Below are 25,211 nucleotides of genomic sequence, written 5' to 3'. Positions count from 1 at the left end.
GACTTCACTTGGGGGCTTGATCTCACATAGGGCACTGTCAATCTGTCTCATTTGGTCTGGGAGTAGGTGATATTCTTCGGCACTATACTTGCCATCAAGCCACAGGTTGGTAAACTGTCTAACGACTCCTAGACACACAGAATGCATGTAATCTGGTACAAATCCTTTGACAAAGTCAAAGGAAGGTAACAGAAACAAAGGACTCGCCCCTTTGACACCCATCTGAGCTTCGCCGCTCTCAGTTGCTCTTTCGGCTAACTCAACTGTGCTCGCCATGGATCTTAACGGTACTATATCAGCTTGTACAGGATACACCCTGGTGTGCCCCTTTCCCTTGTCAACAACTTCACCTTCATGGCAACAAAAGCCACATCCATATTTTCCGTTAAACTGTTTAAAGTTTTGAATCATGGCCCGCGCCACAGCATCACAGACACAAACTAGTGCATGCACTCTACTATTCCTCTGCAGGCCAGTACTATCGATCCAAGCTACACCATTCTCATGTAAACTCTGGAGCTCAGCAATGAACGGAGCGAAATAGGTGTCGACCCGGGGTTTGTGCCGCCCAAACCACAAACTATGCAACATAATGGATTTGCCTCTTTCGTCCAGTGACAGCTCGTTTATTGTGCAGAGTATTGGCCAAAGAGAATACTGCGAAGATTTGAAAACGGGAACGCCGTCACAATTGAAAGATATGGTGACATTGTCCGGATTGTCGATAAAATCACCCTGATCTTGGTATAGCTTTCCTGTGTTTATGTCTCCTACACTCTCATCATGTCGAAAGTGGCCCCGCAGTGTCGACTGTGGCAAGATGTTTTTGAGCTGATCGGCTTAAGGCATCACCAGAAAGTAACTTGCAGATTTGAGAAGTTCCTCCTTGTGCCAATGCTTCAGGCAAGTTTCACAATGGTAGTCTGGTCCTTTGCCGATGTATCCTACACAGTCCGTGCAATAGAAATGCAACTCTGCCTTGTCGGACAGATTGAAGAAAGCTTTGTCCAAGTACCACTTGCTTGAGGGAACACATCCTGGAATGACGGTATTAAACAAATCGAGAAGGTCTTTCATGGCAACACCAGATAATCCGTGCCTTAGGCATAACCCCATCAGCATCGCTAGCAGTTGTCCCTTTGAAACATCAGCTCCTTCAAAGACAGGGTTGTTGTTGTCAAAGTGCTTTTCATCAAACAGCTTCTCCTGAAAAAACATCAACAAATATTGCACTTTAATAGGTATTATGCTGATAATTGTCATTTATCCAATACTTGCTACACAACAAATCATTGTTATCCCATATACAGATCATAACAATTTGCATGATAGATATTGTTAAGAAGTGTTAAACAATTATACAATTATATAATTGCACAACAGTTACAAAGATCAATCACCAAAAATTATAACCATTTAGGTCAGGGCTGAAAGGTGCTGCAGTTGGTGGGGGTCTGTTGAATCAATGCCATGCCTTTGTTGCGAATTTGCATAGGGGAACTAGCGGAATGATAAGAAGTAGCACGGCATATGGGAACTAGCATAATAGTAGGAAGAAATACAACGGCAGGGGGCGCGTGGGTGAGATTGCATAGTAAACATCTGCCAGGAGAGGAAAGAAGCAAGTTCGGGAGAAGATTTCGAGGATTCGAGTATTTATCGCCAGTATATTAATGAATAGTTTATGTATCTTTTTTTTTTTATGTAGCAAGTTTCCCCAGTAGTTCGAAGGATAATGATGAGCATTTTGGCCCTATTTTAAAGTGTATGAATACAGTTTCTTTCATTTCAGTTACGCTCATTGGTCAGTTTAGGGGTAGCGTCACTCGGATGTGGGTATCAAAGGCCCTACATCAAGCCAGAAAGCCAGTTGGAGTTGGGGGGACAGCGCAGCATCAGCGCACCTCTAACACTCTCTCAGCGCAACGTTTGCGCACCTCTCTCCCCTTAGCCCAGCATCCGCACACCTCTTTAGTAACCTTCTCCTCTTAGCGCAGCACCAGCGCACCTCTTTACTCTTTTCTTTCAGTCTTTGCTATTTTCTTTTATAAGTATTTGTGCAGTATCAGGAAGGTAAAATGTGGGAATAAGCTTGTCTTGGAGGTCTAGGTCAGAGAGCTGTATTTTGGAGGTATATTGAGAGGAATCAGCAGTGGTATGTAAAGAATTAGCTTGGGGATAAGAGGAATACTGTAATAGATTTATGCGACCAGCAATTAGGCAACTAGAGGATATATTGAATGTAAAGAGAGACTTGAGGCAGCATGTACAGTGATATTTCAGTTTGTGACCATGGTGGTTCTTTCAATTATAGTTATCAGTATATTTACCAAGAGGCTGATGCCATATATATTTCAATTGTATTGGTAGTTTGATCATACATTTGTATGGGGTGGCAGCACAGGCACAGTAAATCCGTGGAGGGGGGGGGGGGGGGGGGGTAGGGGCCCCACACCGTATACTGTGTTTAGTTTACGGTGTGGGCCCCAGAGCAGTGTGTAATTACAACATACACCCTTGGCACGCTACAGTTTTCGTGGCAGGGATACGATTTGGCCACTTACACCCTCGGCACGCTACACCTTGATATGGTTCTCTAAGTAAAACTAAAAAGTCACCCGTTTTTACACATTACTTGTTATAACAGACAAGTTATATATATAAACTAACCTGACGAAAGCCAGGCTGTCCATGTTCGTGGCCATCCCCTGCTATATATTGCTCTGCGCCGTCATATTCTTCTTGTTGAGCATTCTGGAAATGAAATATCAGGATTAGTATTAATGCAAGGTTCCATGGCTACATTGGCTTGGTCATTATTTTCTATCCGGCTTATGAACACTGCTGCTTTGAAGAGGATTCACATCTCGTTAACATAATCATTATCGCTTATGTCTCACCAAAGTTGAAGAATAGCCTTATTCTGCATTCTCCTTTTCTCTCTCAGCTCCTTCTCTTATCGCTTATCAAACTTATTCCAGTATTGTTTTAGGTGAAATGTTCTTTTTACTTAACTTTAACATTGTACACAGTTTCATTAATTGTTGATATATCGCATAGGTCATCATTAAAAAATATGGAAAATAATGTAGGCCTACCATATGCTGTAGTAGATCACTGTCACATGTGTTGCCTCCATGTTCATCCATATTTCCAACTTCCATTTGTAATCCCCTTTCTGGGCCAGAGCCAGCAGAGACATCTTCAGATGAATCACTGATGTCACTAGAAAGACAATATCGTCACCCTCTTAAAGTAATGGCCTAAGTCATATTTTCAAGTTGTTCAGAAAACAGAAAAAACTGAACCATATATAGAGTATATGATATTTATGAATCATTTCAAACACAAAGGTTATGACAATAGATTACTATTGATATACAAATAATGATGTCAGTCAATTGTGTAACATAAGAGGATAAGATGACTTAGGCCAATTTATGAACATGCCTTTGTGATTTACTAAATTTTGAACCTGACTTGGGCCGAATTAATTCTGGAATAAGTGAGGCAAAACAGTGGCCGCCATCTTGAAACGCTCATAAAATTGCCTAAGTCACTCTTGTCTAGTGACTTAGGCAAAATAAATTGGCCTAATTCACACTCTTGACACAGGCCATTACACTAAACGGGTAGGATCACATGATCTGTTCAACTGAGGATGTTGGGGATTTTACCAGAGGTGGCTAGCATCACAAAGAGCTGATTTAGGCAAGAAAATCATTTTGGCAAAAAGGTGACTTAGGCCATTACTTTAAGAGGGTGACGATATATAAAAATATACATAAAGGGAAAATTAATGTAAATATTTGTGCGTCAGTTACACAGTAACTGACCATATGGTACCATGTTGACACTTATATTATACCTATAAAACATGTCACATAAGACGCATACAAATGTTTGACATAGAAAATAATGATTTATTTAATTAAATGAAATAATATTTTTTAAAGAGAGAATGAGTTATTGCTTATACACTGATTATTTTACTGCCTCGATATACTAAATATAGAGTACCATAAATAAAAAAGGACGTGTGTGTCATAAACTAATAATTCAACACCATGCAGTTCAATTCAGCCAATTATAAATTGACCCAATGCACCATAGATGAATAAAAATCACTATATTGCATCAATATTAAACAAAGAATATACAGACTGAACATTAAGATATGTAAAATGAACATTCATAAAAATGGAATTCAGATCATAAAATGACTAATTGTATCCAGAATGTTTAGATTTTAATACTTTTTTCTTTAACTAAGTTATTTAAGTATCACATGGAAGATTTTACTTACAAGGTTTATTTCTTACACTGTAAAATATATTAAATCTCATGTAACAGTGTTATTTTTGACTTTTGACCCTGATTGTGATTTACCCGTTCATGCCTGTATAAATATAAGCACATAACTTATATTATGCAATAAATTACCAGCCCTGCCGTGGTTATATAAGCCATTTTGTAGCCAAATGGGTGAAACTTGTGTGGACAATTATGGCTGTGTTATGTAACTTAATATTACTATACCATCAACATTTGCACATTACAGCATTGCATTTACCTTCTAACATATGATCACACATCTACTCATGGAGCCAACATTACAGAACGTTTTGCCAAAATAACATTTCTAAAATCACACTGTAGGTGAAAAATTGCTGCATGAGCAGCTTAAGCCTTAAACAGTTAAAAAGTTGCTCAGGTAATAAATGGCATCAGGTGTAAGTTACACCGATCCACTTATACTTACTCTATTTGACATTGTACAACTTGTTCTTGTTCTGAAAGTTCTTGTTCTGAAATCTCTGATGCAGACGCAGGCGGCAACCCTTGTAATTCATCTTCAGAATCAGACGATGACGTCGGTTCCGTCCTCGCCGACTTCGGAAGCTTTCGATATAACTCAGTAGTCCGAGGAATATCTTGTGATTCGTCAGATAAATATCCCTTATAAGATGGCGGAATCTTTCTCCCACGATCCATTTCTCGATCCCACTCTTAAAAACAACTACAGATAGGTCGCCATTGCTCTTTCATCTCAATCAACTTGACGCAATCCTCGTTCTGGATCGCACTCCAGTTTCCGGTCGCAGGTGTGCGCATGTGCGATGAAATCTGGTACAATGCGGAATATTGAATATCAAATGCTTATTTTTCGCGCTTGGACCATTACTCACAGAGCTATTGAGTGTAGTCAGTTTGCAAATTGCATATTCATTTTTGCATGATCCCGTTAGACCGCTAATTATCACGTGAGTCCGAGTTTTAGGACCTACCGCTTATCCGGAGTGGAGCTTTTTAAATATTGTGGCGGCCTTTCGCAGCGGAGCACTAACGGTCGCGGTTCGAAGTAGTCTGACTTGAAGAACTATCAATATTAACACGATGATAATGTTAGCTGTTTTTGCCTTTGATGATTTTTCTGTCGACATTGGTGAGCTCTCCTGGATTGAGGGAGAATTTGATGAGCAGAATGAAGCACAAGAATATGTCGTGCGATGGAGGGAACGAAATGGAAAAGTTAAACTTTGTTCGGCCAAAATAATGGCAACCGGAGGTAAGACTGACAATTACATAAAATCATGTTCTATTTGGACCTATAGTAACTTATAACAGTACCGTATATAGGCATACTTAATTATATCAGTTAGATGTAGGCCTATCTATTAATTTACTGCAGTGTGCTCGTGCAGTAATTTCCGTAAATTTACACCTATGCATGCATATATATATATGCATCTACTAGGCCTATCGCCTAGATCTAGTTCTCATGCAGCTAAGCTTGTTGCAACTTTATTAAATGGAAGTTAATTATGTCTTATATGCATTATCTGATGTTCTTTCTATTTAATCCCGATTTAATAGAGGATAGGAGAGAACTGGTCGAACTGAGGAAGAAAGCGGAGTTAGGCCTTCTGGATGTGGCAGTCACACCTACATCTAAATGTGGAAAAGGCCAAAGGCGAAAAATTCCAAATTCAAAGAACGTGCCATCTGAGGATGGAAATGATGAGCATGTGGCCGAGGTAATGAGGTATCCATGGAATCTTCTTATGCAGATTTTAATTAACATTTTGAAAAATGTATTGTAGTTCATTCTGCATTTAATATACAATTTAGTATGTTGATTTAATATTCCAAACATTATTAAAAGTATATAGCTTTAATAATTGTCGACCAAATTATTTTTTTTAACTAATCTGAACAAAATGGTCAAATAGCCTCATAGTTATCTTATATCTTATTATTACTTCTGATAAAAGCTTATTTATCTATCCTTTTTATCAGTGTTTTGGTATCCTTTATCTTAATAACAATCTTATAAGAAGCTATTTAAATGCTGGTGCATATGCAATAATGGCTATTATATATGTTAATTACTTTTTTTTTATTGCAGCCGAAGACCAAGTCAAAACGCAAGCAGGCATCAACTGCACAAAGTGCCAGCAAAAGTATTTTGCAGAAGTACAAAAATGCACAAGTGAGATTTCTTATTATGTTAGGCTGAGCTATTCTGAGGGAATATGGTGAACATTTGGAATTAACATACAAGTGGTCCTATGTATAAATACATGAATAACTGTTTATTGTAGATCATTTATTCTCAGAGGCATATACATATATATCAATATTTCTTGAGATATGGTTCATGAAAACCTGTTTTATTTATTGCAAACATTTTCAATCACTTAGTTTTAACTGGGCTTTTGCAAATGAAATTCATGTCTTTCAGTTGGATATTGACAACTCTGCCATAACTGCAACTGAGACCCCATCTGGCTCAACTGAGACTCCTTGTGGCAAAAGGTAAATGGAAATTAAGACCTGCTAATTAAAGGTTACTTGATGCCATGCAACCTACTGAAATATCTATTATTTAATGTAGGGTGACTCCTTGAATGCTACAAACATAATATAGCATTACCATAATAATTTAAGTAATTTTGTCTCAGAAAAGGAACTAATTATTGTGGTCTAATCTGGTTCATACCATAGCACATATATCAGTAGTATGGGTTTCCTTTCATATGGTGCTGGATACATCCAGTTTTTATCATGATTGTCAAGTGCATGGAATTTGATTGAACATGGATATTAGCAAGGGTAACAGATTTATTGTATATCATCACGAAATAAGTAAATAATGCAACATTAATTTATGTATGCAGATGTGCTGAAGCAGTACGACAAATGCAGGCAATGGTGAATGAAATGAGAGGCATCAGACAAGAGATTCTGGGCATAAGAGCAGAGATGCTGGTGAGATCGGCAGCGCCCTCAGTGGAGCAGGCACGAAGGTGTCAACCGCCTATTGCGGCCAATACGGCCAAACCATCAACACCATTGGATGTAACCAATGAAGATGAATCTGCCTCAAATGATTCTGTGGTACGTATTTAACTTTTTTTCTTGTGTGGCTATGTTTATGAATAATAATACTCATCTTCTAGCTGCAGGACTTGTATTGTATACATACACTTATATATAAGTGTATCTACTATGTGTTGACATAATCTTGTCGTTGTTCCATAAATGGTCATATGTTGGGAAGGAAACCAAATCATGGAGACTTTTTTTCAGATCATCTCTCAATCTGTGAAATCGAGATCTTCACGGACCTCGGCACCAAAATTTGTGAATGACCTCATGCACGGGATTTACTCAACGGAATATATGGCGACACACAGAGTGTCGGGGTTATCCTCAACGAAGGCAGCCAACGTCAAGGCGGCACTGCCTCGTGAGCATGTCATGGAAATTATTGGTAATTAGCAATTGCCTTTCTTACCTATTTTTGCTAACCTTATGACATATTTTATCTGTAGTAACATTGATATCCCAAACATGCTATTTGTGTTGGTGGTACTCTCGCATGTGATCTGTGACTAGTATATATAAATACATGAACCACCAAAATGGTTGCGTTAATTAATCCTTGCATTCAGTTGTCAATGTCTACAAGGGGCAGTGTTACTGAATCTTTGTTTTTTTATGCACAGCTGAAGCACGCAAGGTCTTCCCCGAGGCAGCGGAAGCTGACATCAGGCGCTTCATGAGGGAAAAATTGTCGAATGCAGCCAAAATTCTGCGGCGTAAAGAGAAGTCTGACCGGACTTAATGCTATATATGGAGATTTTAATCAGAATGTTAGCGAAAAGTTCGATCTGTAAGTACTACATTTATATATCAACAGCTAAGCCAGTGAGTTCAAACAGGACACAACATGTACATCTGTGATAGTCTTGATACTGCAACTGTACTTGATAGAATATCATGTTTATGTTAATGCACCAGTTCATGTGTGGTTTGTTTTTTGTTTTAAATATTGCACGGTTGTGAATATATTTGGTCATATAGGGAGGAACTTATAAATTCATGTAGCTTATCTTTTTTGTAGAAAATGGATAACCTTTGTGTCATTGGTTGAGGTTATATGTATTTTTTATTCTGGTCCTCTTGAGTTGTAATATAATTAAATAAAACGATTCATTGTATCTAAGCATTTGTGTTTTTTACGTAAAGCCTAGCTTATACATAACCAAAGTCGTGCAGGAAAATATGGTATTGTTTTGACTGACACATTTCATAATTTTCAGATTATCTAAGTTCTGTGATGCTGTTGCCAAGCATATGATACAGAGCCAACCTGACAGCTACCACTCCTTGTACAATGGTATGGCACACTTACTATGATACATTTACTATGGTAAACTTTGGTAAAATGTAAGGTATCATGGTAAGGTACCATGGTAATTACCATAGTAAATGTACCATGACAAGGTACCATGGTAAATGTACCATGGCAAGGTACCATGGTAAAATGTACCATGGTAATTACCATAGTAAATGTACCATGGTAATTACCATAGTAAAAGTACCATGACAAGGTACCATGGTAAAATGTACCATGGTAAAGGTACCATGGTAAATGTACCATGGTAAATTTGTCAAAAATCCCATGGTATACCAAGGTACAATTACCATGGTACACTTACCATGGTACATGTACCATGGTACCTTACCATCGTACATTTACCATGGTACTTGTCAAAAATTCCATGGTACAAAATGTACCATAGTTTACCATGGTACATTTACCATGGTAAACTTTCATATGGGTCTGAATGTGCCTGTCTTTCTATCCACTTTCGTTTTCAAAACTTCCTTTATTTTTGCCGGGTTTTTTATTGGTTTTGATTATTCTCTTTCATGATGTGTTTCGTGCATGTCCATATTATCCGGAGGCGCATTTCGCCGTTATATATATTATATATTATATTCTATTATTTTATTTAGATACAGAGCTCCGGGAGTCGGCAAATGTCAACAAAAACTTTCTCCCCCATGCTGCGGTTTACTGTGGACTGAAGGTACTGAACACTGATTGGCTGTCACACCCAAGTATCACACAAATTTTGTGGCAAAGTTCGAATATTTCACCTTGGACGAACTCGCCTCTAAACGCATCTTTCCACTTGACTTTGTATGGAGTGTCGTGGATAATACCCACGGTCTAATACAAATTACGAGAGGTCGAGAAGGACTAGGTTTGAATGATCAAGGCTTTATTGTCACCACAGATAGCAACAACATCACCTGAGTTTGTTTGCAAAAGAACTGGCCTAATCGGCCCGGGATCTCTGAGGTCACTACAGCTCTGTGATTTCCAAGACCAATCACAAAGCATCTTAAATCTATGGGCCCTCCCCCTTCCCCATTACTATTTATCTTTACTTCCCACATGGATACATACATTCATACATTCAAGCATTAGATACAAAGAGTAACATATTAAACATTAGTTATATGAAGTATACATATTATGCATTACAGTTATATGAAGTGAGGTCTTTGATTAAAATCAATTCATCGCCTTGTTTATTATCCTGATCTTAAATCACCATGACTTACCACATGTGTTTAAGAGATGAGCCCTGTGAAAGCAATATGCATTTAAACAGTAAAATATGTATTTGCAATAGTTAATGCCACTTTATTTGTCTGTGGCATATACAGTCATAATCCTAAAGCTGGTAGTGTCTGATTTTATCCGAGCAAAGGATTAGTTGCCTTAACTGTAATTTAAGCCTACAGAATATACATTCTAAATCTTCAGATGAGGAACCACAGGGGGCAACAGATGTTTCTCTAAGAGGTCATTTACATGAGGCGTCGGGGGGTTCATGGGAATGCAGACATTAGTTTAACACAGGAAGGCGAGGCAATATCAAGTGTTTAGCATTTGGCTCCATTGTAAATATATTTACTTTATATTCTAATATAATTTATACTTAAAGTTAACCTTACTTACACTTATACTAATTGTTGTCTAAGTGAACTGAGAAATAGACTGACATCATTGATTACAGAGGGATGTCTAGTGAGAGTGTTTGCCGTTCACCTGTGAACTCTCTGAGGTGTTGAATAACAACGGAGCAAGGTCTGGGGCTCAAATCCTTCTCCTCAGTTTAATGTTTGAGAAAAACCGGCGTGAGAAATTGTTCATGGATTTTGCTGTTCCTTTCTCTCTCTATTCCCTTAGTGGACCGAACCATGTGCATTATGGGTGGGTTGGTAGAGGAGATCGGGATGTTTGATCTGATGATGGTTATAAACATTTGAACTTTTATCACATTTTCATTCAACATTTCGTCTAATATCTTTTATATTATAAACAAATAATTTCCAAAACATTTAAGGGCCCCTACCAGGCTAGGGGCCGATTAATCATTCATGGTTTTCCCCCTTTACGACGCCTTTGTGAATAGGCCTACATCTAAGAAGATTTTTACATTTTACCCTTTTAGATTGAGGTTTTTTGAGAAAAGGTACGTTATGTAACATTGCAACTGGTCAATGGGTCACAAGTGCAGCACGGTTTTTGTTCAGGATCATAGGCTACTCACTGTAGGCACAAATCTAACAAACAACTATGGGTTAATTTATAGGATTTATCGTAACATGACTTACTTATTCATTAGACAACAGATATTCATATTTTCTTTTTGTTCTTATAGTTATTTATATTTTACTTTTGTTGATCTTTGATATGAAAGTTGTCACACTTTCTGCACAGCAAGTTTGTTTTTTCTTTAGGAAAAAATCCCTACCTCTATTATAAAAGTCAATGGCTTTTTAATTGCTCTAATGCCATACAGGCCATACTTGTACAGCATTCAGAAAATGTGAGTCATGCATTTTTTTTGTCATAGCAGCCACTGAACTGGTTTTTAGTCGGAGATCGTTATATCTTACAAGTTCCTTCTTGTCCAGGTGCACAGATTGGAGGCCCTGATTTGACCATATCTGTATTGTGTGATTCTCCTTTTAATGCTTGAGGATATGGTGGACTTTCTCCATGGGGCTCAGATATTGAGATATTGATAGTAAGGTCGTTGAGTGTAGTTTCGGTCACAAGGTGTGAACAATAGGCTTGATTGACTGGGTGGAGCTAATTGCATGTCAATTGGTTGTACTAACTTTAACCCTAGTACCTGCAGTGTTGGTTTTTGCTGTGTTGTTGGTGATAGTAAGGTCGTTGAGTGTAGTTTCGGTCACAAGGTGTGAACAATAGGCTTGATTGACTGGGCGGATCAATTGCATTTTAATTGGTTGTACTAACTTTAACCCTAGTACCTGCGGTGTTGGTTTTTGCTGTGTTGTTGTTGATAGTAAAGTCGTTGAGTGTAGTTTCGGTCACAAGGTGTGAACAATAGGCTTGATTGACTGGGCGGATCAATTGCATTTTAATTGGTTGTACTAACTTTAACCCTAGTACCTGCGGTGTTGGTTTTTGCTGTGTTGTTGTTGATAGTAAAGTCGTTGAGTGTAGTTTCGGTCACAAGGTGTGAACAATAGGCTTGATTGACTGGGCGGAGCTAAGACCCGGGAAACAAAGACCAAGGGAGTCTCTCTGTGGGAGTCAAGACCCGGGAAACAAAGACCAAGGGAGTCTCTCTGTGGGAGTCAAGATCCGGGAAACAAAGACCAAGGGAGTCTCTCTGTGGGAGTCAAGACCCGGGAAACAAAGACCAAGGGAGTCTCTCTGTGGGAGTCAAGATCCGGGAAACAAAGACCAAGGGAGTCTCTCTGTGGGAGTCCCTCGAGGAAGACCTTAGAGGCCACGGTATAGTAGTTATGTGTCGTAATTCAATTATCGTTAGAATCTCTACTCATAGACGACGCCGCAATAGATCCTCTGCTCGGCGTCGCAACCCATCCAATCTATGCCATTTACCCACCCTCGCCATCACTGACCTTGAAGTGATGGGAGGACTCTCGAATTGCCAGTCAGCGGTCAAAAAGGCAGACTCTATTTCGGCCTACGCGTCCCTCAATACCCTCCATTTCCTGGCCCTGACAGAGACTTGGATCACTCCAGAGAACTCTGCCACTCCTGCTGCCCTTTCTACTGTTTACTCTTTCTCACACACCCCTAGACCTTCGGGGCGAGAAGGAGGGACCGGACTCCTCATCTCTCCGTTGTGGACCTATCAGGTCCTTCCACTAGAACACTTGGCCAGATCTGCATTTGAACTCCACGCTGTCACTGTCACCCTTCCTATTAATCTCTTCATTGTGGTAATCTACCGTCCTCCTGGTCCCCTTCGTGACTTCTATGATGAAATGGATGCCCTTCTCAGCTGCTTTCCTGAAAATGGCACACCACTCGTTATACTTGGCGACTTTAACATCCTGCCAGAGAAGTTGCACCTACCTGAATTAACCAACTTTTTTGCCACCTTTGACTTAACACTATCCCCTTCTCCTCCCACACACAGGGCAGGGAACCAGCTTGACCTGATATTCACAAGGTCCTGTGGCACTTCTGCTCTCTCTGTTACCCCACTCCCCGTGTCTGACCATCATTTTGTTGCTTTTTCTCTCCCCTTAAAGTCCTCTCCCCCCCTCCTTTCTAGTCCCCACATTGTCACCACCCGCCGCAACCTCAAAACTCTCTCTCCCTCTACGTTTGCCTCAACTGTTCTGTCTTCACTACCTTCTATTGAACAATTCTCTCAACTATCCACAGAGGATTCCTCTGACATCCTGCTATCCTCCCTCTCCTCCTCTTTGGACTCCCTCTGTCCCTTCCACTCCAGACCGGCACGATCTTCACCCCCCCCCTCCTTGGCTGTCTGAATCTGGACCCATAGAGCAGAGTTGCGGGCAGCTGAGAGGAAATGGAAGAAATCAGACTGTCCTAATGATCTATCCAGTGTGCGAAATACCCGTCCATATTCGGGGGGGTCCCAATACCGATCTAAATGTTGTCAGTATGCAGTAGGCCTATCATTACAATATTGTATGAATGCGAGCCAAGACAATCAGTCTATAGCCTACATGACATCACACACTAACACTTTTTGATAATCCGACATAGTATTCATAGCAACACTGACATAGGAGGTTGCATTGGCTAAAGTTGTTTGGATACACATTGTTTTATAACAAGAGGCAAAGTAGTGCATTAAAATGCAGACACAACAATATTTGGCACCAATCTGGCGCACTTACAGAGCAATCAACTGAATAAATGCCGCTGAATAAATCGGAGACTGGCACGCAATCCGTGCACTTGCAAATGAGAGCCTGCAGTGTATGACCGATAGTGTGACATTATTTAACCATCCATCTACAGCAAATATGATCAGACAGATACGTCATTGAACACATACGTAGGCCTACACAAAGCACATTCGTCTAACCGTGCAAACAGGCCCATCGCTCAAATTGAAAAAAGCACCACGGCGGATGCTGACAGATAGCCCACAAAAAGCACCACGGCGGGTGCTCGCTCGCTCGCGCGCGTGCTCTCTCTCTCTCTCTCTCTCTCTCTCTATCTTACCTTAAGTTAAAATAGACCAAAGATGCCTTGGCTCAACTTCTTGTGGTTGCCGTCCAGGTTTCCAGGAAGAAGACAGGCGATGTCCTGCTTTAATCCAGCTTCTGACAAACCGAACTGGGTCGAATTTGTCCAGAGGAGGTCCGTTGAGGTCCACAAACAGGAGTGAAGACAGGCTGTCTTCGCGCAACCTGTTGCGCGTGTGGTGGTCCGTGTTATTAACTGCGGAAAAGCCTCGTTCGCACTCAGCTGACGTGGGGAGATACGTGCGACTTGCTATGCGCATACTTTCCAATGTTTTCCCCGGTGCAGTGCCCTGTAATTTCCAGTCTCGAAACTGCTCCACGGCCTCCCTGGTTGGTAATCCAAGTGTTTTTGCCAGGCTGTGTACTTCTGGTTCGGCACGCAAAAGCAGGTCCTCCTGCTCTCTTGGCCAAAAACGCTTGTCAAGAGCTTTGAGCATCATGACCAAATTTGACTCCGGTAATCGCTTAGTTCTGTTCGCAATCACTGATTCATAAAACCGAGACCTGTTTATTTTCGCCCTGCCTTCACTCAGCTCTGCGCCCTTAAAAAGGCCAGATGAGACGGACTGTTCGGCCTTCTTGGTTGATTTCCCCCCACCAGATGTCTTCATGGTCGCCAAAACATTAATAGTTTGTTCGATGGCGAGACTTGAATCCACAAGTGACATTTCTCTTTTCTGCAGCTTGAGAGACAGGCCCTGGAGTTCACGCAGGATGTCTTTCATGGCAGCCAAATCTTCCACAAATCCTGAGTTAGCAAGGTGCTTCAGAAGTCCCTTATATTTTTGCCTTTCAAGATCATTGCGTGATGTGTCCTCACTGGCTGTTTTGAAATGGTGTGCTAGTGCGGGGAAATCTTTCCATACTGCCTTAACTGTTTTAAAGCTACTGGCAACCCATCTGATGGAGAATATTTGACCTATTGTCAGTATTTCCATGTCGAGCTTGGCCGCTGCTTCTATAAGCAATCTGGCGTTCCTGGTTGACTGATTGTAAAGGGAGTATAACTTTGAAATAAAGAACTCAAACTGATTAGTGCCAGCCACTTCTTTAAGAGCATCTTTGACAGCCAGTTCTAATCTATGCGCCAGGCAGTGAACAGACTGCACGTTCGAAAACTTTTCCTTGAGTCTAACGACAAGCCCACTGGCTTTTCCTGTCAGCACCGCAGCTCCATCGGTGGCAATGCTTATCAGGTGCGTCTTCAAAAATTCATCATCCATTCCCGCTTTAAGTAGACTCGCCATCATCGAGTTAAAAATGGATTCAGCATCGACCCCATCTGTAAGTTCCACTAGATCCAGGAAAACATTCTCTACATTCCCCTTGCCGCTGACATCACATCTTACGTGGAGTATTAGATAGGCCCTGCCATGAATGGTGCTTTCGTCAATTGTGATTGACACCCGTGAATCCATTTCTTTCACACTGCAGACAAATTTGCGGCGCATTTCCTTGGCAACGTGACTGATTATTTCTGCGCATGCATGGTCAGATTTGTGGATATTACCAACTTCGGCTCCATTTAGCTCCTGCATTGTCATTAGTGGGTTGAGCTTTTTGTAGGATAGCCTTTCTTTTGCCACGGTGTAAGCTGTTCTGAACGAGACTGTGGTTGTCTTGAGTACCTCGGATTGTATGTCAATGAACGTGTTCGGGAGGGTGTCTTTCCCTTTCATCTGCGCTATTTCTACTGACCTTGTGTGGGCCTGGCTGTCCCTGTGTTTGTATATTTTCTTCCGTAGCCTCTTTGCTTCAGAGCTCGTAACATCACCGTTGATCCATTCTTCTGCGAGTTGTACACCCAGTCCCTTTTCTGACAGTAGCAACGTTTTTGCAATTCTACAGACTAAACACCCCAATTTTCCTGCCTTAATGTCAAGCCAAGCGTTGCGATCTTTCCATTCGCCGACCTGCTTCAGTGTCCAACCAGCCGGCAAGTCACTTGTGCTAGCAGCAGTAGTAGGTAAAGTTACCGCAGCACCTGCTGCGTCTTCGGAGCACTTAGCCTCAACTTCACGTTGTTCTTCTTCTGGGAAGCCGGGTGGGAGAGGATCCTCTGTTCTTGCCACTGTGCTAGCTGTACCAGCATCGTCTTTAGGCTCCTCTTTATCTCTGAGTGCCACCTTTTTGGATGTGAATCCAAAGTGTGTGAGTGATACATTCACGCGCTTTCGCTTGCTAGCCATTTTAGTGTAACTCAACATAAGTCTTTATTCTGTTTGGCGCGCATGGCTAATTTGCATAGAGCACAGGACTGGCTGGCTCCGCTTGGCAAAAAATAGCACATTAGTTGTGAATAAATGTTTTGAATTCCGAATACATGGTGAGCATAAAACATTAAAGTGACCATTAATATATATATAAAATATATTTTTTATTTTTTTTGGACAAAATTTGAGACCCCCCTCAAATTTGCTTTTGAGGCTTTCAGGGGGGCTCATGGGTCAATCGGGGGGGTCGAGCCCCCCCGGACCCACCCGTATTTCGCACACTGGATCTATCTCACTATCTCCTTCTTCTCTCAGGTTTCACCTCCACTGTGTCAACAGCCAAATCTGCCTTCTACCGGACCAAAATTAACTCCTCCGCCTCAAACCCCAGGAAACTGTTTTCCTTGTTCTCTTCCCTCCTCAACCCTCCTCCTCCTTCCTGCCTCACTGCTGATGACTTTGTTACCTACTTTACCCAGAAAGTAAAGGACATTAGCTCCTCTTTTATCACTGCCACCATCCTCCCTACCCCGACCCCCACCTCTGTCTTTACCCAATTCATCCCTCTCACCTCAGACGAGGTCAACAGAATTATAACATCTAACCATGCCACCACCTGCCCCCTTGACACTATCCCTTCCTCCCTCCTCCAGGCTGTGTCAAACGACATCCTGCCATTTCTAACCGCACCTATTAACTCCTCCCTCACTTCTGGCATTGTTCCAACGTCTTTCAAGACTGCCAGAATAAAGCCTCTCCTCAAAAAACCAACGCTTGATACCACTGACATCCAGAATTACAGACCGTTATCTCTTCTTTCATTCCTCTCTAAAACATTGGAACGTGCCGTCGCTAACCAACTGTCCTCCTATCTCTCATCTAGCAACCTGCTTGACCCTCACCAGTCAGGCTTCAAAAAAGCACACTCCACTGAGACGGCTCCCCTCGCGGTGACTGAGTCCCTCCGGGCGGCCAGAGCCTTGTCCCTCTCATCGGTTCTCATTCTCCTTGACTTGTCTGCAGCATTTGACACTGTGAACCACCAGATCCTCCTCGCCACTCTCGCTGAGCTTGGCATAGCTGAATCTGCCCTTTCCTGGTTCACGTCCTACCTGATGAATCGCACTTCAGGTAACATCATCAGGTAACATGGAATGGCTCCTTGTCCAAACCTTGCATGCTTGATACAGGTGTCCCTCAAGGCTCGGTACTGGGGTCTCTTCTGTTCTCCCTCTACACCAGATCTCTGGGCTCTGTAATTACATCCCACGGCTTTTCCTATCACTGCTATGCTGACGACACTCAGCTATTTCTCTCCTTTCCCTCATCTGATAAAGCCCTGATTGCAACACGCATATCTGAATGTCTGGCAGAAGTCAGCACCTGGACAACTGCCCATCACCTGAGGCTTAACCTCAACAAGACTGAGCTCCTCCTAATACCAGGGAAAGATTGCCCACACATGGACTTACTGGTCACTGTTGAGAACATCACTGTATCTCCTTCTCCAACTGCCAAAAACCTTGGTGTAGTGTTGGACAATCAGTTATGCTGCACCGCAAACATCACTGCGGTGGCCCGGTCCTGCAGATTTGCACTTTACAACATCCGCAGGATCCGGCCCTTCCTCACAAGGGAAGCAGCTCAGCTTCTAGTCCAATCACTGGTCATCTCCCGCCTCGACTACTGCAACTCGCTCCTGGCTGGACTCCCTGCCTCTGCGATTAAACCCTTGCAGCGCATCCAGAATGCGGCAGTGCGCCTCGTGTTCAACCTACCAAAGTTCTCACATGTAACCCCCCTCTTCTGAGACCTCCACTGGCTCCCTGTAATAGCTCGCATCAGATTCAAGATGATGGTACTGGCATACAAGGCAGTCGATGGAACTGCCCCTGCCTACCTCCAAGCATTAGTAAAGCCACACACCCCAGCTCGATTCCTCCGCTCAACTACCTCAGCTGGACGTCTGGTACCGCCATCGCTAAGAGCAAGCAAAGGTCGATCAGCAAAGTCACAACTTTTCTCTGTTTTGGGACCTCAGTGGTGGAACGAGCTCCCTACCGATGTCAGGACCGCAGAGTCGCTCACCAGCTTCCGCAAAAGACTCAAAACTCACCTGTTCAGAGTTCATCTCGACTCTGCATAGAAACCAATGCACAGCCACCATTGAATGTTGTACGTCCTGGCACTTGTACATTGCACTTATTCAAGGTACTTAATTGTGTAGCATCTACAGTAGCTGCTATCGCTGCTTTACACGGGGAATGGGTTAGCCTAGCGATTGTAATACTTGCACTTGGTTCTATGAACGTCTTTACTGTACCGACAGCGATATATTGTTTCACTTCTTATGACAAATGTACTTATTGTAACAAATGCACTTATTGTAAGTCGCTTTGGATAAAAGCGTCTGCTAAATGCCCTAAATGTAAATGTAAATATTGAAACAAAGTTGTGTACATTTCTCCTCATATCTGCTTTGCTATAATTTGATCTCTTACTACTGTCCAGGTCATTATGATTTAATCTTTGCCTCCTTTTTCATCACTTAACAAAGTGTCCTCTCTCTCATTCTGAACCATTCTTATTATTCACTACAACAGACCACCTAACAGTGTGTATTTAATTGAATTTAGGTTTGGCAAAGTGAAAGTGGTTGAATATTTCAGCAAAATGCATATTCCGGTTTTCATTTTCTTACAAATGATTTTGTACTGCAAAACCCATGTTACTGTACTTACTTGTAATTCATTAAAAGTATTATTGTTGTAAATTAAAATAACATATATAGAAAAAAAGAAAAATCCTGGCTTGTAGTACTTATAGCGTTCCCGTTTGTCTTATCTACATTAGCCTCTTAGCAAACCAGCTTGAAAACAAACAACAAAAACAAACAAACACAAACACAAACGAACCACACTGCATTGCGTCGCACGCACAGCAAGACCGTGCAATGCATAAACTGGTGACGATGTAATCAAGTGTGTAAGAGAATTTAAAATCGACATCAAAATGACCAATGTGGTACAAATACAAAGAAAGTACACAGACGGTGAAGGGATAGACGTTAAATACAGGAGGGAAGGACATTTAATCTAAAACTGAGAACATATTTTTAATTTACCATTACAATCCCACAGTAGGCCTATAGACAGACTACTATATCCAAATATATTAAGGTATTCACAGTGTAACTGATGTTATTGATGTAACTGATTAATATATAACCTATTGTTATTGGCACGGTTATGTATTATTTTTATACGGAAGCGACCATATCTCAACCTCTAACGTCTGTTGTGATAGATTTGGCTGTACAGTGAAAAATTCAAAAAATCGTCAAAACTTTTGTATACAGAACCGTAGCTTTACATTTTTGATATTCATGACCTATGGGGTTGCCTGAATTAAAGCCGTTGAATTTGTATTGTGTAAAAAATGGTTTATATGGTTAAATGGAGTTATGGCAAATTCAGCATTTGCTAATTTTCATTAGCAAGTGAAATAATTCACATTATTCTACCAACCCCGAGTCAGCTTCAGAAGGAGCCAGAACAAGCCATGCACATAGAACCCATCCACCAGAACACGTGTATAAAAATGGTCGATAGCTTAGAAAATGAAGTCACAGCGCCAATTTGTTCAGTTTTTTCTAAATGCAAAGCTAAGCGCTAATGCTCCATTTCCATCGCAAGTCCACATAAAAAGGAGGCAAGGTACATAGAGGATGTGTATGTCTGAGAGGGCCTGTCTTTCTATCTTCTTTCGGTGAACAAAACATACATGCAGATAAGAAGTGCAGTGAGTATACAGTCATGCTGTTAAGCATCCCTGCATGACATATCCATGTAAATAAAAAGTAATAATACATACCAGTTTCCATGGAGTACCATCATACAGCAGGAAATCATACCATATACTGTGCACCAAAAACACCATGATGTCAGCCCAGAGCTCCAAATTCTGAGTTCAGAAGAGAAATGGTACTGGGAACAAATGAATGTCAGTATCTGTTGGTTTTAACTGCAGGGAATCAGAAATGTGACCTTCTCAACAAGCAGGTGCGCCTGCAGCCAGAGGGGGCGCCAATATGCCAATTCCCCACACAATGTTATGATACGCCATACAAAACTGCCTCGCTGCGCAGATGTTTTTTGTTTTTTTTACTCCTCTCGGCGCCCCCCACGTGTCATGAAAGAATGGCCTCTTAACCTCATTACCCCGAACCACCCCTGATGAAGAGGATGACCATTGACTGGTAAAATAGATTCTGCCTTTTTTGGACAAATCTATTGTACAGGTCTGTTAAGCTGCTTTTCTTTGGCACCTATGACCGAGAAAGTATCTCATGTGCACGGGGAACTATCGTGCGCATATCACTGGCAGTGTGTGTGTGCGTGTGTGTGTGTGGGGTGGACGAGCGAGCGATAGCGTGCGTGTCAGTTTAGTGAAGTAATGAACGAGTCCGGTTGTGTGTAAGAATCAAGTACCCAGCCTGTCAAGAATCGGTGGCAGCTCCATTCCAACCATATTCCGACCTATAAGCAGACCCACTTTCTCGTGCTCACCAGTTACTTTCTCGTGCTCACGAGAAACGTTAATTTTTTTATTTATTTTCCCCGGTGTCCCTTTACGGTTTCCGTACCCAGCCATGGTTCCAGAAAATTTAAAAACAAAATCAACCGCGCAGGTCGCTTGTTATTCTTGTCATCGGCAGAGCACTGTCAATCACGCACAGCCCGGTCAACGGCACACGTGATTGGAATGTACGTCAGCAGAGAGCAACCAATAGGTTTAGAGCCAAATGGTCCCGCCCCCAGGAACGTTTTTTTTTTTTCCTTTTTGCAGATCAACGATTTCAGACCTTTGACTGTCGGAGTTTCAAAACGAATGCGCGACAGAACACTGCCAATAATCACGTGACTCAAAGCTTGCACCTGTGTGGTCAAATCTCTGAAAAGTCAGTGCTGAAAAGTTAGTTCTGAAAAAAACATTGCAATGGTGTAAACTTACACCTTTACAAGTTTTTAAAAATAAATATTCAACCTTTCAAAACTTATTTCTCAATGTATGAACACCTGTTTGCAGAATCCCATTTACAAGGTTTCAAAACCGGGAAAACAATGAAATACACTGTTAGAACAGTGCCAGATTTGAAACTCTGCAAATGCGCTGGTGACATTTTTGAAACTTTGAAAATGTGCTGGTGAAAATGATGAAGAAGATAAAATAGAACACAAAATCATGTTTGCAGATGTTTTAATTTTTTTTTCAGGCTATAATCTCTTTTTTCAGTGTTGCAAAACCTTTTTTACAAGGTGTTGAGTTTTCAAACCCAGACTTACAAGCCTTTGAAACCTTTTTTTTCAGGTTTGAATTATGGCAGGATACTGGCTCCATAGGCCTGACAGTGGTTTTATCCACATTGAATTTTTCCATTTTACGGAGGCAGAAGAGTTGCTTTTGGCCTTTCTTGCAGATATTCTCTGTGTTAAGATTAACATTTAGTCATCAATTATGCTTCCAAGGTACTTATATATGAGCCAACTACCTGTACAGGTGACCCCTTTTATAGCAGTGATCTGGGTAGGGGGAGGTTTGCGCCTATAATCAATGACCATGTCCTTAGTTTTTGATACATTCAAGTGTAAGTGAGCACCAGACTATAAAATCGTTTAGAGTAGGACCATGCTCAGATTATTTTCCATTTAAAAGACTGACAATAACTGAGTAATCTGTACATTTTTAAATATGTCTGTTTGTGTGCTGGCTGCGACAGTCATCAGTTTATAGGATGTATAATAGAGGGGACAGTACAGAACCCTGTGGTGAATAGAAACAATCCCAAGTTTCTTTTTGACACGGTGAAGAGTCTGACTCAGAATCAGACTGAGACAGTAAGTTCTTCCATCATGGCAGGTGAATTCATGGATTTCTTTGTGAATAAGATTCAATCGATTAGAGAGGAAGTTGATGCTTGCCGTGCAGCTTGTCCTACACATCCTGTGGGGCAGGATGGGGTCCTGCCTAGTAGGATGGGGAATTCTGACGCAACTTTCTTGGAGTTCAAGGCAATTCCTCTGGTGGAACTTGAAAAGGTGATAAAGGCATCGAAACCAACAACTTGTATGTTGGATCCTCTCCCTTCCAAGGTTCTTAAAGAACTTCTTCCAACTGTGGGGCCTACTATCCTCTCGCTTATGAATCTTTCGCTTTCAACAGGAATTGTTCCCTCCAATTTCAAGGCTGCGGTGATAAAACCGCTACTCAAAAAGCCTGGCCTAGACCCTGACTTAGTCAGGAACTATCGGCCTATATCGAACCTGCCCTTCCTGTCCAAGGTACAGGAAAGGATTGTAGCAAAGCAAATCGTCGATTATCTGACGAGGAACAATCTCTTCGAACCTCAGGGTTCAGGAATTTCCACTCAACTGAAACTGCTGTTACATGAGTTGTAAATGACATCCTTCTTGCCTTGGATAAAAATACAAGTTCAATGCTTGTGCTGCTGGACCTGAGTGCTGCGTTCGACACGATCGACCATAGCATTCTTCTTCACCGTCTTGAGCACTATGTTGGTTTCGGGGGTACGGCTTTTGGTTGGCTTGAATCGTACCTCACAGATAGAACCCAATTTGTGCTCCATGAGGGTTCAGAATCAAAACACTGCAAACTACGCTTTGGCTTACCACAAGGGTCGGTCCTTGGTCCATTACTTTTTGCAATCTATATGCTTCCCTTGGGCGACGTTATCCGCAGCTTCGGAATTAGTTTCCACTGCTACGCGGATGACACCCAGCTCTTCATTCCAGTGGATTCAGGGAACTCGCCCCAGATCCAGAGGGTTGAGTCCTGTCTAGCTGCGGTGAAGGGCTGGATGTCACAAAACTTCCTCCAGCTTAACACTGGGAAGACAGAGCTGATAATTATCGGCTCGAAGCGGGACCGGAGAGAGTTTGAGGATGTCTCACTGTGGTTGGATGGACTCGCCATCCTACAGAGTGCATCAGTCAAGAATCTTGGGGTCCTGTTCGACCCTCAACTGTGCTTCAACCAACATGTTAGAAGCATAACTAGAATTGCCTTTTTCCATCTGAGAAACATTGCAAGAATCAGACCAATGTTATCTGCAGCAGATGCGGCAGATAAAAGATGAGACACTGATTCATGCATTTGTTTCATCAAGACTGGATTATTGCAATGCACTGTTCTCGGGACTACCAAAATCTACCACAAAAAGTCTATAGCTTGTACAGAATGCTGCAGCTAGACTGCTGACCAGAACGAGAAGGTTTGATCATATCACACCTATTCTCGCCTCTCTGCACTGGCTACCAATAACTTTCAGATCGGACTTTAAGGTGCTACTGCTAACCTATAAAGCCGTGCATGGATCTTCTCCATCCTACCTGAAGGACCTGATCATTCCTTATAGTCCTTCTCGGTCCCTCCAGTCTTCGGGAGCTGGAACTTCTTTCACTGCCGATGGTTAAAAAGGAATCGGCCGGACAGAGAGCGTTTGCCTATCGAGCCCCCTTCCTATGGAATAGGCTGCCAAAAGTGATCAGGGAAGCTGACTCTGAGGAGCTATTCAAAGGAAAGCTCAAAACGCACCTCTACGATCTTGCATTTGGAACATAGGATTGTGAAAACGATTGTGAAAATGCGAAGTGAAGACCACTCTGGTTGTTTGTGTTTTGTTAATGCAGTATACATTCCCGCTATGTACTGTTCCGTTCTAATTCACTATTCTGTCTGTTCTAGCATGTTGCGGTGACTGGACTGGATGCCTGGAATCTCCTCATGGTCAACCGGCCAGCACCACATCACCATTTTTGTGCATGTATTTACCTGTATGTCAACTATGGCACCCATTGCACTCCTGACCATCCCTGGAAGAAGGATCCCCCACTATGCGTTTCTTCTCAAGATTTCTTCCTTGCTAATTTCAAGGGAGTTTTTTCTTGCCCTTGTGGGGGCTTGGGTAAAGGGGGGTGTCATAAATATTTGACTTGTTAAGCCCTTTGAGACTGTAATGGTGATTAAGGGCTATACAAATAAAATTGAATTTAATTGAATTGAATTGAATTGACCCTGTGGAGGACGGTATCTCCTCTGAGAGTACCCCATTTAACCTCACTCTCTGAGTTCTGTCCGTAAAAGAATCTGAAAAATCTAAACTGAAATCTTAATTGAAATTTCTTAACAGCTCATCAACTGAAATGTGTGGTTGAATATTGTTAAAAGCTGATGAAAAATCAACAAATATAATTTTGGCATGCGTGTTGCTACCTTCACTCTTTGCTTCAGTATCAGATTAAGCAGAGTGGCTGTAGCATCCTCAACCCCTCGCCTGGCCCTATAAGAAAATTGTTGTGGGTCCAAGAGATTCTCTGTTTTAATAAGGAGCACCCACTCACTGTAAGTACAAAAATACAAAACAACTAATTTGCAGGAGTTATCGTAACATTACTATCACTTATTCATTAGACAACAGTTATTCATATTATCTTTTTGTTGTTCTTATAGTTATTCATATTTTCCCTTTGTTGATCTTTCATTTGAAAGTTGTTACACTTTCTGCACAGCGAGTTTGTGGGATTTCTTTTGGAAGAGTCTGCAGCGACCTCTCTTGGTCACACTGAGGAGTGTGCTATTTGCTCTGCTATAAAGGTCCTTGCTTTGTTTGGACATCAAAAAGGGCCCTGTGGGGCCACTATTCATTCATTAATGAATCAATCAAATTCAAATAGCTTTATCTGCATGCCAATATCCCAAGACACCATTCCAACGTAACTCTGTGACTAAAAAGAGCACTCTGACTGTTCTTCAGAATTCAGCACAGCTGAACTCTGGAAAACATGCCTCCACTCATCGTAGAAGCACCTGAGCTCAAATTTCTATTCGCAGATCTTTAGGGCAATGAGTGGAACAATAAATTATATGCATGAATCCACTGAAATGTCAATGTTGACCCAAAAGCTTTCAATAATGTGTTCCATTATTTATAGAATGGAGTTTAATTATATTAATATGATGTGATTATTATATTAAAAGTATTTATTAATATTGAATATGTTGGCATGACTAAAAACAACAAATGAAGCAAGAAAA

At 41.5% G+C, this 25,211-nt stretch overlaps 1 protein-coding gene across 1 annotated transcript; it reads left to right on the top strand.

Annotated features, from left to right (window-relative positions):
* Window positions 1-5,397: 5,397 nt before the first annotated feature.
* LOC307072901 (uncharacterized protein) lies at window positions 5,398-8,131 on the top strand (the record flags this gene model as incomplete). The annotated part of the gene is made up of 7 exons (XM_079732472.1): window positions 5,398-5,569; window positions 5,878-6,038; window positions 6,410-6,493; window positions 6,746-6,819; window positions 7,182-7,401; window positions 7,594-7,777; window positions 8,013-8,131. The coding sequence occupies 7 exons, from the start codon at window positions 5,398-5,400 to the stop codon at window positions 8,129-8,131; spliced, it is 1,014 nt and encodes a 337-aa protein (XP_079588598.1).
* Window positions 8,132-25,211: the final 17,080 nt, after the last annotated feature.

This window comes from Pollachius pollachius (assembly GCF_949987615.1).
Source record: "Pollachius pollachius genome assembly, chromosome: 3".
Classification (NCBI taxonomy): domain Eukaryota; kingdom Metazoa; phylum Chordata; class Actinopteri; order Gadiformes; family Gadidae; genus Pollachius; species Pollachius pollachius.
The sequence above is the reverse complement of the archived record's forward strand: the minus strand, read 5'-3'. Positions and strand labels throughout refer to the sequence as shown.